The 19,557-nt window shown below is 36.7% G+C and overlaps 1 protein-coding gene across 3 annotated transcripts in view; it reads right to left on the minus strand.

Moving 5' to 3' along the window:
• The window catches only part of LOC140143012 (glycine receptor subunit alpha-2-like), a 159,628-nt gene that overhangs the window by 15,636 nt on the left and 124,435 nt on the right, over window positions 1-19,557 (minus strand). For 2 of the 3 annotated variants that reach the window (XM_072165039.1, XM_072165038.1), the window contains exons 2-3: window positions 10,807-10,892; window positions 3,327-3,394 (exon numbers count right to left, since the gene is read on the minus strand). In XM_072165039.1, the coding sequence (XP_072021140.1) occupies window positions 3,327-3,394; window positions 10,807-10,892 (154 nt within the window). Of the gene's footprint in view, window positions 1-3,326; window positions 3,395-10,806; window positions 10,893-19,557 lie in introns of those variants that run through there. The other variant, XM_072165043.1, reaches the window with a different exon arrangement.

Consider the following 19,557-nt stretch of genomic DNA (forward strand, 5'->3'; position numbering starts at 1 on the left):
AGGTTTTCACAAATATGCCAAACACGTTCGCAATAGACTCTATCGAATACTACGTCACTCGTCCGCATTGAAATTGTGTCATCCAAGAGGCTTCCACGAGGAAATTTTCGCATGCTAATATAATGTATTTATATTTACATTTTATTAACATTGATCAAAAATTTAAATACCCGTTAAATTACAGGATACATTTACAGAGATAAAAACAAACAAAAAAACATGAAAACAGTTTTTTAGAACGCCGTCTAAAAAACGCACCGAATGATTTCATTTACGGAAACAAATATTGCTCTTTTAAAATTATATATAAAAAAAGAACTTAAAATAATAAAACACTATTTGTTTAGCAATTTCACAAGACCTTTTTGGAAGCGGAAAGTCCTGAATTGCAGCTGGGTGGATTTATGCGCATTGCGAAGGGCGTGACCACGAGCGCTTTGTGTGGATCGAGGAAGGAGATCTTTCTAACGCTCTGAACAGTGATCTGTTCTTCTAGTTGAAAGTCACAAGCTTGCACCACCTCAGCATATAAGGTACATCTTTGGCCTAAAATGATCCTACATGGACGTCTTTGGAGTTGTCCAAGTGACTTTGTTGATTTGTTATTAACGAGGAGTGTCAGGTTACATCTGTATACGCGAGAATGGGGCGAACATAATCGTTGTACACATTGATTAGTTCTTTATCATTAAAACCATTTTTTCAGCAGTTTTAGCATAAACAACTTTTGGTTGGACTTCGTACTTTATTAACATTTTCCTAGGTAATTTTGAAGGTTAACAGCCTCAGTTACATAGTCAAGGGGCTTACCAGCTATCTTAAGCTCATAAGGGGAGGGGTCCTTTTTGAAACAGATCTGGATGGCCTGACGCTTGCTAATTCATAATCTTGTTTTTGTTTGTCCACTCAGTGAACTCGTCCAGTGTATCTTGAAGCTAGCTTGCCTGGAAATACGGACAATTTTCAGCAAGTATCAGGTCGTCCACGTACTTCCATTAAGTAATGCTTGCATCTTTAGTCTGAACTGCATCATTAATGATAACCTGTAAGCCAATTTAGCCGAGTTTGGTCCCTTTTGGGAGGGCACCATTGTGAACTTTGAACTCATAGAGTGATTGATTCACATTGCATACGGTTGCTGACAAAGTCACAACCATGGAATGATGGAATGACGGACTCCCAGGTGGATAGATTTCTCAATGACAATGTTGTGGTCTATCATATCGAACGCTTTGGAGAAGTCCGTTAGAACCACCGTTTTCACGTTGTTGACCTTGTCAGCTGTTATCAACTGTTATATGTCAATTTTATCTTCGATATCCCACATCACCTTAAAACAAATTCTTTATATATTTTGGGAAAAGGATTTGTCAAGGAGACAGGTCTAGGTTTGACAACATTGAAATGCTATACTGTGGGGATCGGAACAACGATATTATTATCCACTGCGTGTGGAACACTCCCTCTTGATAAGAACAATTCAAAATGCTTAATTTATATGCGAATGTCTTAATAAACCTGGGGGAAAACCCAGCAGGGCCACTGGCTTAAACTTTAGTTTAGCATACATTTGTAGAGCATTGGAGGGGGATCAATGGTCCAAAGGTATCATATAAGAGGAGATGTGCACAAAATTATAACACAGGCGACAGGTATGCATGGTTGTGGAATCGAACTAGAGACACTTAGAACTTAGAACTAACATGTCTGCCATTTAAATTGTTATATAGGTTTTGGTTGAGATTATTCCATAGGGTCTATAGGCCTGGTAAAGATTTACAACAGGGTCTAATCCCTGGCGGTATTCTATAATATTTTATGAAAGAATGTTAATGTCTTGCTCAAATTCATCTTTCCAAATAGTTCGAACGGTTTTATTTATGATTATGATCATTGAAGGTGATAACCGTACTTTTTTAATGATTTTTTGTATGCCAATATATATGCACAGCAAGCATTACGATAGTTTTAAGAATATTAATATTTGCCTAACCCACACTATTCCAAATATGACAGTCCCACACATTAGAATTTATCACAGAATGCTTTCGTAATGTGGATGTAAATGAAACTGAAGTTAACAACCTGTCCTAAGAATGGTGCGGCCAAAATGCCTGATTGGCAATAAAAATTGAGTTCGATTAAAGCCACGTTGTAGATAATATAGCTTTCGAATCGCTGTTTTTGCTTTATTCAATTTCAGGGTGTCGTAAAACGGAAAAACATAAAATCAAACGAAATGGTGATGGCAGTTTGAGTCCTGTAAATATCTAGGACCACTTTTGGACACAAAATCCGATATCACACTTTCCATAGCAGCTTATAATAAACTAAATCACATTTTCAAAAACAAGAATGTGGCACTCCAAACAAACGTTTCAACACGTACGTAGAAAGTATCTTCTTGTACAACAGCGAACTATGCTGAGAAGGCTATTATACATCAAATGACCAAAGAAAATCTCAAATCAAGAACTTTACGAGAAAACCAATGAAACAAAGTGGAGTAATAAAATCAAGAAGAGGCGGCTACTTTGGTAGGACACCTCCTGAGACTACCGATGATACCCCAGCAAAACAAGCTCTTCAAAAATACGAACGACACGTTATGAAACCGAAGCTTGCTATGCACGTCTCATTGTTGTAGCATAGTTCGTTGAAGAACTTGGCCGTAGAACATTGAGATGGAATAGATCGTGTAGTGTAAGTGATTTGAAATGTAAACTTTAACGGACATCAAGTTACAGATGAAGCGATTTGATGATGAGGGTCAAAATATTATGAAAGACAAAGCCCTCATCAGCAGTAATTACGGTAGTGCGGTATGCAATATGATCTCAAACTTCTTTAAGTAAAAATGACATTATTCAACGTTAATTAGTCATGTAACTATACGGACTATCTAGTTCAGATTGGGTACATATGTTATACTAGCATAATAGAAGTATGTTGTGTGTAGCATTTTTGCTTAATTAATAAAGGTTAATTTCATGAAAAAATAAAATGAACTCTAATAGCCTATAATCAATGTAGAATAAAATTAGCAAAATGCTGAAAGTAATATACTTCTATTAATAATGTACTACATATGTACCAAGTCTCAGCTAGACAGTCCTTATAGTTACATGGCTAATTAACTTTGCATAATTGGAAACACATAACTTACATTTTTGGCTTGGAAGTTTTCTGCTTTGCTAACTCCGACCTAATAGGAAATAGCAGACCCAAACGCCGCCAACGGGAAGTGGCGATTACGAAAAAATGTGGATTGAACCATGCGATTAGGAATGAAACCATTGGATCATATTGACAATGCAGTATCTTACCATGGTCGAAGCAGATACATCGCTTAAGCGTTCAACATCCAATCCAAGGTCAACTTGAACCGGCGGACCTAATGAAGAGAGCAAAAATGTCTAACAGTAAATGATATTAATAATTTTTATAACAGCTGCTTAACGCTTTCACGTTTGTGTTTTTAATGCCAAACGCGTCCACCCAAATGGCTTCAATTCTTCAGTACTCCTCAGAAGTGAGAAAAGTGTAAAGATTAAAGTGTCACTGGGGAAAATCATGGCAAGGTACTTAGAACAGCTATGGCCGTAATAGAGGTAACAAGTGAAAGACTTCCCTCTCGAAAAAATATCTACTGGGTATATCGGGACAAAAATGATGAAAACGAAGTGCTTAATTTGATTTCCAATTCGCCAGCGAAGTTACGTATTGTTACTACAGTCTCTACGCAGGACAACCAATTCTTTAGAAATGCATAGTCGCGCTAAAAGTCGATCGATACATGTTAAAATCAGCACAATTCAGAGATACACCTTTTTGTCAGAATTTATTTTACCCTTTTTCCCTTCATGCTCCAACAATTTCAAACTCCGTACTTTCTCTCGAGAGCAACCAGCAGAAATAATCGATATTTCAATTGTTGTCAACCAGGTCCCTTTTCCATTGAAAACCAGGATTGCCTGACCAGCGATTTAGTAGCCCAAATCCCCAATTGGATGTTCTGGTAAATGAGGTGAATTTTGGAAATTTGCTCCCGTGATAGCCTGCAATTTCAATTTATAGGGGCTATGGATTCCATAGGATGAGGTCCATGGGAAAATCCACTGTCCAAACCTAGAAAAATTTGCGTGTTATTATAGGGGATTTTAATTTTCTGTCCCTCCTATCTCCAGGTGAACTTTGAATGACTCCCCCATCGCGGGTTGGCATTTTCATTACACCCTTCAGACTTGCGTTCGGGTTTGTTTTTAATTTGACATGTAGGCCTATTTGTCATAATTTAGCGCTATAGGACCTACTTTCTAAATGTATAGCTATAGCCGTGCTATATAAACATTATTAGGTACCGGTATGTAATATTATGTAGGCCTATGGGGGTGGGGTGGGTGCAGAGGTGTGTGAGGTGGGTAGCGGGTGTATGTAGGGATGGTAGGGGTGGTACTCAACACATTTTAACCATGACTTACAATGCAAGGCTCATTGTTGCCATAAATGATTTTTCCTTTAGGTCATTATAATAGGTTGTTATAAACTTCCATGTTTAACCTTGTATTGTTTTGGCTGCTTCATTATGACTTTCGGTGGGTTTAAGCAATTTCAAACAAACACAAACAAAAGGCACTATACCCAGTCACCTTCATGACAATTGAAACACTAGGTAATTTCTTTGCTATATTGAAGTTCTGGCAACACTGTAGCCAGGCCGGGCACCCAGAGATATCGATCCACAATGCTAGTATTAGCCTATGATTTCACGCGTGGATTTGAAAAAAATTTCAGCCGGCAGTAAAAATTATAGAATCAAAACGGAAATTCTGACAAAACTATGATATATCGCTCACGGTGATGTGCGTTAGAAAGTTGGGAAAAATCCTTCTTTAGCGAACTATATCACTTTGAAAAGCTAAAAGGTTGATCCAAAAAAAGGCTCGCGGGCAGAGTTGAAGCCTATCAAAATCGAAAATCTTACACTAAATGACTGAATTTCACGCCTAAGTTTAACACTAGGATTTGAAAAAAAAATACAGTATCAAACATTACAGTTTTTCCTGGCATTTACTGAAAAAATGAAAATTATTGCTTTTCATTTGGCCGAGAAAATTAATTTTACATTGAAAAGGTGTAACTCAAAATTTTGCTCATTTCAACACCAAATTCGATCGTTTGTATTGCCTCATTAAATGACTGAGTGAGCCTTGCATAACAAAAGAATTGGTTGTCCTGCGTAGAGACTGACTATGCCAACGGGATGATCTGGATCACGCGCTTGAGTAATGAACCACGACCGAACCAATCACCACACAAAGTATATGGCACTCGAAGGCATACCAAAATAGTGTGATCCGGTAACCGAGAGAATTACGTAACCACTTCGATGCTGCTCTTAATAGGTCATTCCGTGATCCACAGCCTCATCCCCCACTTTTTCAACAAAAAAATACGATTTTCATACCACTGGGAACATCTGGCTACATAATGTTTATGCACCAAAAATTCCTTGCAAATAAATTCGTTTAGCAAAAATTTCTTCAAATTTGAATTTCGTTCTGGTATACCAGAACGAAATTACAACACTGGCCTATGGAGCAGTGTAATACACATAATCATGCATAACTCACAAACGCAAAATAGGAATCAACTGAAATTTTGGGAATAAGCTTTTTTCGTAGATATCTACTGAAAATGACATAAAAAGAGAATGCTAGGGTCACAAAATCCTCCTTTAACACTAATCTGTGCATTGCAAAAAAGTGTATTAATGGCCCCATAGCACTTTGCACTATGCACGTTTTCCAACACCTTCCACACCACATCGTAGAATATGGTGAGGCACTGGTATGGATTGTAAACTACGACTCCATAGGGATTAAGCAGGTGGTGTGCTACAGGGGGTAGACGTTTTGTAAAAAATTCGACCGTACAACCCATTTAATTAAATGTTAGAAATAACGGGGTAGATACTAAGTGGGGTAGAGCATGCATAAACCCCGGGGGGTTGTAATGTACACTACAACGTTATTAGTTCTAAATTCGCATGCCCTTTATATTTCCAAATTCCCCGGGATAGGAATGGTGTATTACAGAACATGAATTGTGAAACACACGTAGGCCAATAGTACTAGTTTTAACCTGGAATTTTTTTGTAACAAGCTGATTTCTTTCTGGAATAGGTCCAGAAATATGTGTAGAATCACTGATAAAAAGTCCCCGAAAATCCCCTGTTGGCGTTTTTCAAAATTCAAGATGGCGTCCTAAATGGTCACCATGTTCATATTTTTTTCATAATTTCCCAACTCTATTAGCTAGAAACACAAATAAGGTATCCAAACATATGTTTTGAGGTATGAGGAATATTTATAAATCCATGTTAAAATGATTCAACCCTTGCAAGTGTCCAAAATCCAAGATGGCGTCCACGATGGCCTCCGTTTTCACGTTTTTATCATAACTTCTAAACCATACAAGCTAGAAACACAAGTAAGGTATCTAAAAATATGTTTTGAGGTATGAGAAACCTTTATAAATCCATATTAAGATGATTCAACCATTGCAAGTATCCGAAATCAAAAATGGCGCCCAAATTTGCCGTCTTTCCAAATCCCGGATCTGGATTTTCAAAATCAAAAAGTCAATTTGAGACCAAACTAGGGCATCTAGAGCCATAGGATTTGGATGAAACCTCCGACTATACAAACCAACCTCAATTGGCTAAAAATGGCAACAGATTGAAAATTTGTGGTTGAAGAGGTACGTTGCTCCAGTTATGGAATACCTTTAATTCATCAACCGGCTCTGTGCCTTCAGCAGCTGTGATCGCTGTCCCATTTTCATTATCTTCTATGACGATTGGTGCTCTGTTGCAACAAGTATGGTCACTGCATTTTCTGCACATTGTTGTACCGTGAAGACCTAGTTTCTTGCAACTACATGTCATAGTGTTGCATCCATCAGGCTTATATCCACAAGACAACATGTTGAGCAAAGTATCAGGTACAGCAGGGCTGTCTGTTCCTACTGGTGTCATGATGCCATCTTGTGTTCTCCAACCCCAGTTAGTCGGATCCAGTTTATTTCCCAGCCACTCTTGTACTGTGAGATACGGTAGGAATGCTGCCTCGCTGCTGCACTCATTGGGGGTAAGCTCGCTAACTCAAATGACGAACTAAGAGAAATGCGAACAATTGCACGCTTATGTGCGATATGGCTGTACTCATTTAGTGAATCATATTTGCTGGCCCCATAAAGCTGAAGGATGAAGCCTTCACCTTAGTTTTATACCTCATCATGCGTACTCGTACTGTTCGCAAAGGTCCCTAGGAAGTCATGTTTGCCTTTCTTGTGAACCATGTTGAAAGGGTTACACTTTCCCCGGCGATAGGTGGCTGAGAACACTCAGGAATACTACATCATTTCATGCTGAACTTGTAGGTCAGTGTCTGTACCCACCACCGCAACTGGTAGCTCCTCTGTCTCTGCTACTGTAAGAGCTGTGGACACAATCAATGTATTGGCATCTGCTTCAGCTTGGATGACATGAATTCCAGCCATACGCATCCTCTCACTGATCATTTCTATATATAAGTCGCTGTTTGTACAACAAATATTGTTGAAGGTCATCAACACCGTCTGACTGAAGGAAAAATCCCCGAAGACTGGAGTAAAAGTCTAATAATCGGCTTCCCCACCAAACCTGCATTAATGACTTCAGCAAGAAAAGACCACCAGGTTGTCCACCAACCAGATGGAAGGACCAAACTCAGAGAGACCTGGGAATGACCTTACATGAAGCAAAGACACAAGCAACAGACAAAACTGAATGGGGGAGGCTTACTCGGCATAGGGCAAAGGGACACAAAGTCCTGTGCAGTTATTTAAGTTAAGTTTGTTCTTGTTATTTGCTAGAAATGCAGCTTGGGTTGTCGTGGTAGGCATGCTCTCATCAAATATAATATCACTCGATGTGCACTTCTCAGCTCTTCTATGTTGCTCTGCCTGCTTTGTGGATGTATTGCTTCCATAGCCATCAAATACAACAGTGGTCTGAACTCCATAATGATTCAGGATGTGTGAAGTGTAAGTTAGACAAACACCAGCATAAGTGGATGGCTTGGACCAAATTGCATGTCGAAGTAGGTGACCACCTTCTACTACGAAGAGGCAATTATGTGGCAAGTCGTAGTGTTTTGTGAACGATTTCAGCAGAAGACCCAAGGCACTCTTAGGGGGTTTGCGCATCAGTCCATCTTCAAATAGAGAGGGTGGCTGAGGAGCGAGTTCATATGCCCGAAATGCCTCCATCTCAGTACTGCTGTTTTATCACCAAGGTAATTCTATTAAACAAGAGACTTGGAGTCACCTCTGACGGTCACCATTTTGTCCTTTGTTGTAACCTTGTCATTTCGGTGTAGTGACACATTTGTGAACTTCTTGCCCGTCATATCTGATGCTGTCTTTACTACCAATTTCAACAGCTCTGTCAGTTTACAGATTCACCTGCTACGATCCCAGTTGACACGTACACGAGCTGATTAGCCTCATAACCAGCAAATGGTAGATGAGCATTTAACCATCCTTTAAAAATGCCGCGATCCTTGGTGTCTCTCACCTGTGAATTCTGTCGTAGATCTTTGTGTTGCTCTGATGCGCCAGTATTAACTCCAGTAAACTGCTCCAATGTGTCACAGATAGGAGCACAACGAGGAAGAGCATGAACCTACTTGGTCAACGTGCTGTCTGTAATGCCCTGTCCATGTGTCATTCCTCCTGCTGTTTTCAGTGTCCGCATCAAGAACTGCTCTATGGTCTGAAAAGATGCCACCCCAGAATGCTCTAGTTTGGTTTCATCCCTAATTCCGAACTATACCTTATCCAAAAATCTATTTTGTTTTATATATTATAATAATATGTCAATTTTGGGTTCCATAAACTATGCCTCGAGATCATCTGTTAGATCATCCTTTGCCTTAAGTACCTGACATATGGTTTGTATAATTTTAATCTATAAACGATTAGAAAAAAAGGTAATCACCAATTCAGTACGATTAAATTTTCAGCATTAACCCTGATTTGCCGTATATGCATATACGTAAAAACAATTCCATTAATGTATTTTGATGCCATATACGTGGTAGTAGATTATACAGAAGGACAAAATAAATGTTTGAAATATTGAGATTATCTAAGATTTCAGTACACGTTATTTATTTAGTGTGACTGATGATCACAAATCAAGCCAATTGAGTCATATCCGATCGGTCAATATACATAGGTAAACCATGGTTTCCAAATTAGGCAGTCTCAGTAATGAGATAACAAAAAAATGACGCACTTTTTCGCGCCTTTTAATATTTTGATGCTGGATCATTGATCAATTCGAATTAGAAAGACCAGTGCGAAAAATAATACAGGTCATATCGTAGGTCGCATCACATACTGATCTATTCGATGCAACACGCTTTTCGAGAAAATCCCGATTGAAAAATCAGTTGTTGGAGTTTCATTCATTACACTTACTTATTTCTCGACAGGGTATTTATATAATGAAGAGTTGGGAAGTTTCACATGTACATCAATCAAGTAAAATTGTTTAATATGGTGTTAAACTTATAGCTCTGTATGTGAAACGATTTTATTGTTACTCTTCGCTATGTTATATGTTACAGTCTTTTTTTTCTTGAAACGTATATATCTCTATGTGATACGTGTATTGGTTACGAACGTAAATGCACTCTGAATAGGTATGTATGGGATACTTCGTTCAACGTAAAGACCAGGGGTAACGTTTTAAGTCTGTGTAGAATTAGATGCCTGGACCCCTTTATTTGCCAATTTGGACCCATGGACTCAGCAGGTCACCGCTAACCCTGGTAAAGACCTGTAAGTGATATACGTACTAATGGATGTGTAAAAGTAGCTTACGTCGTTGAATAGTGCTGCATATCAAACGCAACATTAAATTAAAAAAATAGCAAGTAGACGTAACTCAACGTTTTATATCTCATTAATTAGAACAAATTATGGTCTGTAAGTTGATCAGTGTTTTTCGGTTATATATTTAACTGCGCTTTTATAAATGCGCACGTGACCCATGAGCACGACATACCAAGACCACCAAGCGTGACCAAATCCTCATGCATTGACCACTATACAGAAAGGGAAAGGGATAGGAACTCTGTGGATAAATATCATCAAATTTAAGCATTAATTGAATTGCAAAATTATTACACATTTTGCAATTCCGAATTTGTAATATGTTATCAAAAAAAGTATTTGACGATGGAAAAAAATATTCAACGACAGAAACGTTTACAATAATCATAAAGTTGAACAAAATAGACAATTTTGCTGCACAACAGTCTCTTGCTGTTCCGCCGTTGCATTCAAATGTATAGAAAGACCACTCGCTAAGTAAAAGGTCATTTCGAGACTTACTGTCTATAAGCTGTTATGGCAGCGCGGAGGTGGTCACGTGCGCATTTATAAAAGCGCAGTTATTATATATATAGCCGAAGTACACTGTTGATGCATTAGAAGTGCTCCAGAACATAAAGCTACACACCAATTTTCTCAAAAAAGTCAACAATCTCGAATAGAACCGTATGTGATGCGACCGACGATATATCTGTCAATCTAATCTTTCAATAATTTTAAGCAGTCAGTAGCACAATACCCTAGGCCCTGGTATGATATTCTATTGACTTCTGAAAACAGGTAAAGATTTGGATAGCGAATTACTTGTCATGAAATTTATGTGTTCACGTTTGGTAAATCACTTAAACACACATTACTTACCCCCGTTATAAGGACGAAGTTTGCTTCCATCGTCATTCATTAACCTTTGTAATGCCGTACTCACATTGTTTGACTGTTGAAATGATCTGGATTGTAAAACAAAATACCAAAAATAAGCAAAAGGAAAATATATCATTAACCGCACTCGTTTTAACTATACTTTACTGCACTTCAATATAAAGTTTTGATTTTACGAATGCATAGTGCATGAGACGTATATATTTATATTACCTCCGTAAATGTCAATAAAATAATTTATGTTCTCAGTGGACAGAGAATCATGATTCCATAAAAATCCAGTTAAATGTCAAATATGTATGTACAGACTCAATATGTTCTTCAAATGTTACTTACTAAAGGGCACTGCATGGAAGTTACACTGTAGTCGTCTCAACCAACGAAATATAATTAATAAATAATTAATTTGTATTCAAACCAGTGAACGTTATTAATTAGTTCATTAACAGAGACTAAATATCAAGTTGCTTTGATTAATTTCACAGAAAATAATAAATCCTGAATATATTTCTGTCACCTCTACTTTTACATACGATAGTTTAGACTCAGAGGTTTAGACTTCTGAGAAAGTATATTATATTTCACTTCTTTTAAATAGAGAGGTATCAAATAGCTTTCTCAAATCTTGCTGATGTGCGATATAATGTAAATCCAATGTGTGTATAATACATTTTCAATTCAAAATTTGATTATAGTAGTATGCTACATGTCTCACATCCCTAAATGAAAGTCCTACACCCGGGTGCACATCCCGGTATGGCTGAAGATTGTTCTAAACATTAGAATATCATATTCTTAACAAGTTATGTATTGAGCAGTGACGTATACAAGTTGGCGTTGTCATCGCGACATCTTCATTCAGTGTAGTGTTTACACTACTCCGGTCAATACAGACTCTGAAAAGGTGAAGTCCAATATCAGACTACCACCGAATGTAAGAATATTAGAGAGAACACGGATTTTGTTGACCAGGGCTATTGTTTAAACCACAAAGTGGATAATTTTGTTGTCACTGCTCTCCTTATTTCTGCCTAGCCTGACGTATATCCGTGTGTATTCTACTTTTTCAACTACGAAAACTATCAGACTACAAACGACAGTAAGAATATTATATTAGAGAGAACACGTATGCATTTTGTTGACTGGGGCTAATATTTAAAGCACACAGCCGGGGCACAAAGTGGATAATTTGTTGTCACTGCTCTCCTTATTTCTGCCTAGCCTGACGTATTCTCCCTGTGTATTCTACTTTTTCAACTATGAAAACGCGTATATGAATCTTAGGATATACAGGACAGTGTCCAGAATGTGAATGAAAACAACATCTGGAATTTAAAATAAATAATAATTGTCATGTTATACAGTACTCATGGCAAACACATTTGTAATTCATTTGCATGTAATAAAAGAGCACATTAGTACGGCTTACAACAAATCTATTAGCACAGATGTATACAGATATATTTCGATATAATGCAAACAAGTCTTATTAAATCAGTGCCTTCGATACTTACGACTAGCATAAGTGTATTTTTGGGGGGCTTTGGGGGCGCCAGCCCCCCGGGGTAAAAGCAGGGGGCGGCAAAAATGAAGGGGCGGCGGAAGAAGAAGGGTCGGCAAAAACAGGGGCGGCATAAACGAAGGGGCGGCAAAAAGAAATAGTAAATAAACAAGGGCGGAAAAATTTGATAAAGCATAAAACATTGTGGAAAAATGGTACTCTACATCAAAATGTGCTTCTTTTTTTTTTTTTTTTTTTTTTTTGCTCTTCACTTTTTCAAACGACCGAGAACAAAATTGGGTCAACCTTTTCGGGCTGTTGAGGAAGGGGCGGCAAAATTGAATTTTCTTCAGCCCCCCGGGTTGGGGCGGCCACGGTACGCCACTGAGTGAAACTAACTATTGTGCTACAACTTAACAACTGGACCTGTTTACATGGTGGTCTTTGCGGGGGGTTATTCAGTTAATCTGCTGAGTTGCTTTGCTAACTCAACCACTCCCCCAACAAAAATGTCACTCCCTATACCACCCCGCCCGAAATCCCTTCAAATGATGCCAAAATATTGAAGCATACTATTCTTTATAATTTTACTTTTGTTCAACGAGAAGTGATTAATTTATACTCAAATTACAACGTACATCGTATAAAGAGAAGAGAGCAATGACGTGTTATGATGATATATAGATACCATAGATTTGGGCAATCTAATATTAAAATACCTTGATCTAAAATTTGAGATCCCTAAAATGACAATACGGGATTACTATATACATGTATTTACGCACTCTGTGTTATGTTTAGAAAATAAAGGTATTGTTTACACCCGCTGCTGTGCATCCATCTTCTCATAAAACACGGGCAACATCACTATTTTTACAAGTTACCTTCGCCGCGTTGTATAACGCCATAAATAATGATGTCGCCCGTGTTAAACGGTTCCAAAAAAGTAAGCTCCCTCCCCCTACGACATTTTGGTATAATCGAAAAACGGCTTGATCAATTCTCTTGTATTTCAAGTTTAGAACATAGACTGATTAGTTAGTTATGCATCAAGTGAAAGTTGCACTTTTCTACATAGGCTTTTTATTCATCACTTTTGGTTTTAGACCTCTTTCACTAAAAGCAAATTAATCAAAAAGGAATGTTTCTATATTTTTTTATCAAAATAACTTAAGTTAAGATGTTCATGAATTAATTTCTACACATTTTAAACACGTATTATGGTTTTAGTGAGAAATCATAGAGCCATTTCATACATACACAAAAATTGCACTTTTATCATTGACTGTTTGTATGCATTAACATTATCCTTTACACGCAAATAAACGGCAGTATAAACGTTTAAATTGACCTTTTCGGTAAATCCCATAACCCTTTGCGAGCACACCTGAGAACTCGTCATTTTACGTCACGCCGACTTGCGATGCGCAGTAACGATGTTCGATAAACGATGTGCACATCGGCGCAGAGCGGCGTGACGCAAAATGACGAGTTCTTAGGTGTACTCGCAAAGGGTTATGGGATTTACTGAAAAGGTCAATAGTGAGGCTCATCCATTGTTTACGTTTTTACTGCCTCGAACACATTATTTGTGTTTTAAGCTTAATGCATTACCCTTTATTTCTTACATATATTCATGTTGCCTTCCATTTAAAATTTGCCACAAGACAAAGATTATTTGTATTAAAGAAACTTTTAGTTAAAATTATTTTCCTTTTATACTGCGCCAAAAAGTATCCTTACACTTGGAAAAATAATCACAATTTCAAAACCATATTGGAGTAAAGTTGCTTCTATGCACTATATAATCCTGCACATTATGACACCATATTGAATCCAATGTGATCTCAAGAAGTAAAGTTACAAGTAGTTGAATAGACGAAGGTCCAGTTTTAAAAGTGACAAACGGGCCTGTACAGGGTGTCCCAGAAAAAATTAATAGACATCAGAATCCAAAAATCTAAACATCTGCGTGTAGCCCATCTTATTCTGCATCTTATACACCAATTTTACTGGAATCGGTTGACTGATTGCGAAGAAATGAGCGATTACATAACGCATGCTTCAATTCACTTCATTCCAAGTTTAAAGAAAAATCATTCAACACAATGCACACTCGTGGTTAACTGTCAATGGACTTCATATTTTGTTCTGTGAAAATCCTTTTCTTTCTTTTTAAACAACCTATTTCTTGCAAAACATTTAATTAGGTTTTGTTCAAATTTGAAAACCTGCACTATATTGAAAATGAAAGCTTGCATCTAAGATGATGCTCGGTACTTGTAAATATATTTTTTCGTTAATGTTGATATAAATGTTGCATAAAGAATGATTGCATAAAGAATTCCAGCTGGCTTAAACAATTTCTCACACACATTAATGTTTTTGGAATATTTCCAAGAAATTGTAATGCAAAGTTTAAATCTTTTAAAACTTCAACATTAATGTTGCATGGTATCAAAAATCACGCGTAAAGTTGTAAGCACTGTTGTTCATTGTTATTCTTGGCTTAAATGTTCTTTGGAAAGTTAAAATATAACATATTTGCACAACATAAAGAATTGAAGTTGGAAAGCATCCAATTGCAGGAATCAAAGTTTTCTCGGACAAACTGTTATCATCTTCAGTGAAAGCATAAATGACATAACACCATCGGATTATAAAATAGATAATGTGGACTAAATTTAATGAGATACACAAACTTTAGGTAACGGTAAGCGAGTATGAAAAAAGCGCCTGTTGATCAAACTTGGAATGAACTGCATTGATGCACGCATTGTGTAATCGTTCATTTCTTCGCAAACCAGTCAACCGAATCAAATAAAATTTTCATGTGTGATGCACAACAAAATAAGCTATGCGCTACATTTTAATTTTTATGAATATGATGTCTATTTCTCGACTTACGTTCAATTTTATTCGCACGGTAATTTTTTTTGGGACACCCTGTATATACAAGGCGCGAAAAGATTACAACAAGCACAATAAAGAGACAACACAGTTTCTTCAATGAAGCTTTATTTAAAGCAGGTGTTTTTTTCAGTTTTTACTTCTCTGTATTTTTCATAACTTTCATTTTATTTGTCATTTCTTTGGTTTCAGTTTTCTTATGTTCCTTTTATTTTCAATTAAAGGCACGCATAAATTAGCCATTCACCGCTCTCAAACCAGATGTCTAGTCCGTAGAGTTTTGAAATAGGCCAGTTTGTCACTTTTAAAACTGGACCTTTGTCTAATCAAATGCTTGTAACTTTGCTTCTTGAAGTCACATTGGATTCAATGTGCCGGATTAAATAGTGCATCTATTAAAAAACAAATTTATTCCAATATGATTCAGTTTTGAAATTTTAATTATTTTTCCAAGGGTAAGGATACTTTCTTGGCGCAGCATATATGCTATGCACTCAACACGTTAGTCACTCGATGGCTATTGTCATACAAGGCTCACTCGGTAATTTAATTTGGCACTGGAACCGATTGAATTCGGTGTTTTAATGAGCAAAATTGTGAGCTGCATCATTTCTCGTTAAACGTTAAAATATATTTTCTCGACTAAGTGAAAAGCAATAGTTTTCATTTATTCAGTGAATATCAGCAGAAAATCATAATGCATGATACTGTATTTTTTTAAATCCTGGTGTTAAACAAAGGCGTAAAGGTTAGACTAGTTCTAGTGTAGTATATTTGATTTTGACAGGCCTTAACTTCGCCTGTGAGCTTTGTTTGGTGCCAACTTTTTAGCTTTTTACAGTAATATAGTTCGCTAATGAAATATTTCTCCTAGGCAACTTTCTAAAGCAAACCATTTCATAGTTTTTGATTACACCATATTTCAGTTTCGACTACATTTTTTTTCAAAATCAACACGTAAATATTTTGGCATTCAACAACGGATTGTTTCTGCTGGTTGTTTTCGAAATGAAGTACTGAGTTGGACATTTTTAGCAGTTGCAAGTGATAAATTGTGAAATCAAAACTGTCATTCTGAAGAAAAAAATATAAAACTATAATATAATATAGACCCATACATCTAAGTTCTATGTTTTGATATGACATTACTAAACAAACAAAAAATCTTGTTTTTTCTTTGACCAAGAAAATTAATTTCAAATCAAAAAGTTGTATCTCTGAATTATGTTTACTTTGAAGAGACCGACTATCCAGAAGTTGTCTGTATGCAGGCGATTTTTATGTCGATCTCTCATCATTAAGGTAATGGGTAGGATGCAATACGATGCACTACGAAGCTCTCCGGTTAATATAAGGTGTGGGGTTCCTTACTTTAAACAAATTACAAGTGGTCCTCAATAAATGGTAATGAATGACAAAAAATTGAAATTTCCATTCAAATGGACATGATACAAAAACAAATTACTTGTCCCAAATGAAGAATTAGACAGCGACTCTATTCATACTATTATGTTTTATTTTAACACTAGAACTACGTAATACTGAGTCGTATTTTGTAACACGAATACGAAGAGGGTTTTTTTGCGAGCCCCCTTAATTTTCAATCATAAACGTCATATACCATATATTTGGTACTAATGTATAACTAAAAGAAAAAAGGTTTGGGGTCTGACACTTACTGATCTTAGATGTTTTCTATCGGACAATGCGTATGCAGTATAAAATATTATAATCTATTCCAGGGTTGAAAAACCGTATGAACCCCGTTTAATTAACGATAGGCCATTCTATAGACCTTTGATATTCTCAGGCTTGAACTGGCGTTTCTTAAATGTTTGGGTGGAATGATTCATATGGCTGCTGGAATTTGATGTGATAATAAAAATTGTATGCATTCATTCACGCATGCATTCACCCCGTGAACTTTGCTATTAAAATGATTAATGAATAATGCAAATGGCGAAGAGTTGTCAACGTTTTGACTATGATCTGTTTCAACACCAAGACATTTATTTCATAGAAAAGTGTGTATAAGCAAACATTTGACGACTGAACCTAGTTATTTTATATATACGTCTAGCCCTTTTCTTTTCACTGATTATCCATTGTACTTCTTTTGTTCAAGGTTCGTTGCCCCGACCATTAGCTAGAGTAATGGAGGTGGCTAGCTGCCCAGAGACTATTATCAACACAATATCTCAAGATAACGGTCTCGGGCAGCGAGCTGAACCAAGAGAAATACTAGGACATTCTAGAAACAACGCAGTGTTCATTGGTACTCCCCTTTATGGGTAGGTCACGGTAAGACTTTGCACCCCAGCCTCTTGACTTGTAATGAGTAGAGTAGTTTCGAAGCTCCCCTGGTCGGGTAGTATCCCGGGGGTTCTTGCCTAGTAGCTAATTTGCATGGACCGTTCACCAGTCATGAACAACACGCCCATTATTTCTGATAATGGTCTGTTTCTCGCCCTTTATCTAATACGTAAATTTGAGAACAAAGTGCAACATATGGTTCAAGCATACATTTAAACACATTTATATACCAATCTACGCACAAGAAGAAATGATAATGTGACAAATTAAAGGGAATAATCAGAAATAATTATGGTAATAAAACTTAACTGATCCATGCTTGAACCATGTTTTGTTATTTCTTTTCAAAATTACAAGCAAGCGCTTATTATTATTTGTAATAGTTATAATGACATTTGGCTCTGTGTCTTTGTATCATCTGTGGCATGTTCGTCATTCAATTATTTATGAGCGCTAAAGTAAGGAATATTTCTTCTGCATAAACCACACTGTTTAAATATTTCATTGGGGTATGTCGGGAGATCGTGCCAAATATTTTTGATAGAACATAGGCTTTCCTTGAGTTGACATTTATGGTGCTCATAATGTAGTGAATTAACCTACAATGGCGGATTTAAGAAAACTGAACTTGAGTATGGTGGGTGTTAATTTTTTTAATTTGACCAACATTGTTCTGAGATTATAAAATTTATTGAAATTTGAGGTGATATAATTATTATAGATTTAAATGCGTGAGTTTATTGGAAAACCAGGAATTCACGTACATGTAGTTGTTTTTGTACCGTAATGTTTATCAACTTTGACCGGGGGGGATTCAATATTTTTGAGTAAGTACCACTTTTAACAGCCGTACTTTAGTACCCTACCATTTTTAATGGTACATTGCCGTAATGTTTATAAAATTTGACCCGGGGGGGGGGGGTATTCAAACTTTTGATTAAGTACAACTTTTATCAGCCGTATTTTAGTACCCTACCATTTTCAATGGTTCGTTGACAGTGCATTTCAGCTCTGACGAATGCCAATAACTCAATGCCCAATGAAATTTGATAATGACAGAACAATGTTGTATAAAATCAGAAATTTTGCCATCCACAAAGCTCAGATTCATCCTCAAACAATACGCTACACTCAGAGAAATATTCACACGTTATGTAAAAAAACACGATGTAAATTAAATTATACACAATACATGTAAAAGTTTGTCAAAAACTTTTACCATGCCAGTTTGTAAATGCTTCAAGTACATATTTGAACTGTTACGAAGCTAGTTTACCTAGTTTGTGTAATCATTGCATGAAGTGAAGTAAAATGTCAGCCCAACATACTTCGCTGATTGGAGAAAATCTACCCAACGTTTTAAGTAAATCGATACGCATGTTATTTTTACCTATTTCATATATTTGAGAAAGCAATGGCGGACACGACGTGTGTGTGATGGTGTAGCGCATACCTGCTGAAACTTCATTCAAATAGGTAGGTTTCGGAGTCATTAAGCTTGAACCAAACTGGAGATTCGTTCGATAAGTTATGCATGGATTTCTTTGAGACTTTAAAAATGGCTATTTATGGGTTCATTTTGCTAGATTGATCAACATTAGAATTGACATGCACAGCACCGGAACATTGCAGCGATCATGTGTTACGAGTCCGAGTAGGACAATCATTACAGTACAATACTGTACTGTATACACTGTGCCCGGACACTGCGTGTATCTAGCAATGTGTGTATGTGTTGAAATACCACAGGAGATCTTCTCTGGTAATACCATGGAGGTATATAAATAAATGGAGAATGATCCAGCCAAGCCTCTTTTGTACTACGTTGGTTATGACCAATTATTGTTGAATAGGAAATTTCAGGTTTATATTGATTATGCTAAGTTGATTACATTGTGAAGTCTGTTTCACTGGCCATTGATTTCAGTAGGGTAAAATGAAGTTTATACTTATTGGAAATTAAGTGCTCATGTTTCATAAAATTTTGATATCAAAATCTCATTTTCGCC

Source organism: Amphiura filiformis, chromosome 20 (genome assembly GCF_039555335.1).
Source record: "Amphiura filiformis chromosome 20, Afil_fr2py, whole genome shotgun sequence".
Lineage (NCBI taxonomy): Eukaryota > Metazoa > Echinodermata > Ophiuroidea > Amphilepidida > Amphiuridae > Amphiura > Amphiura filiformis.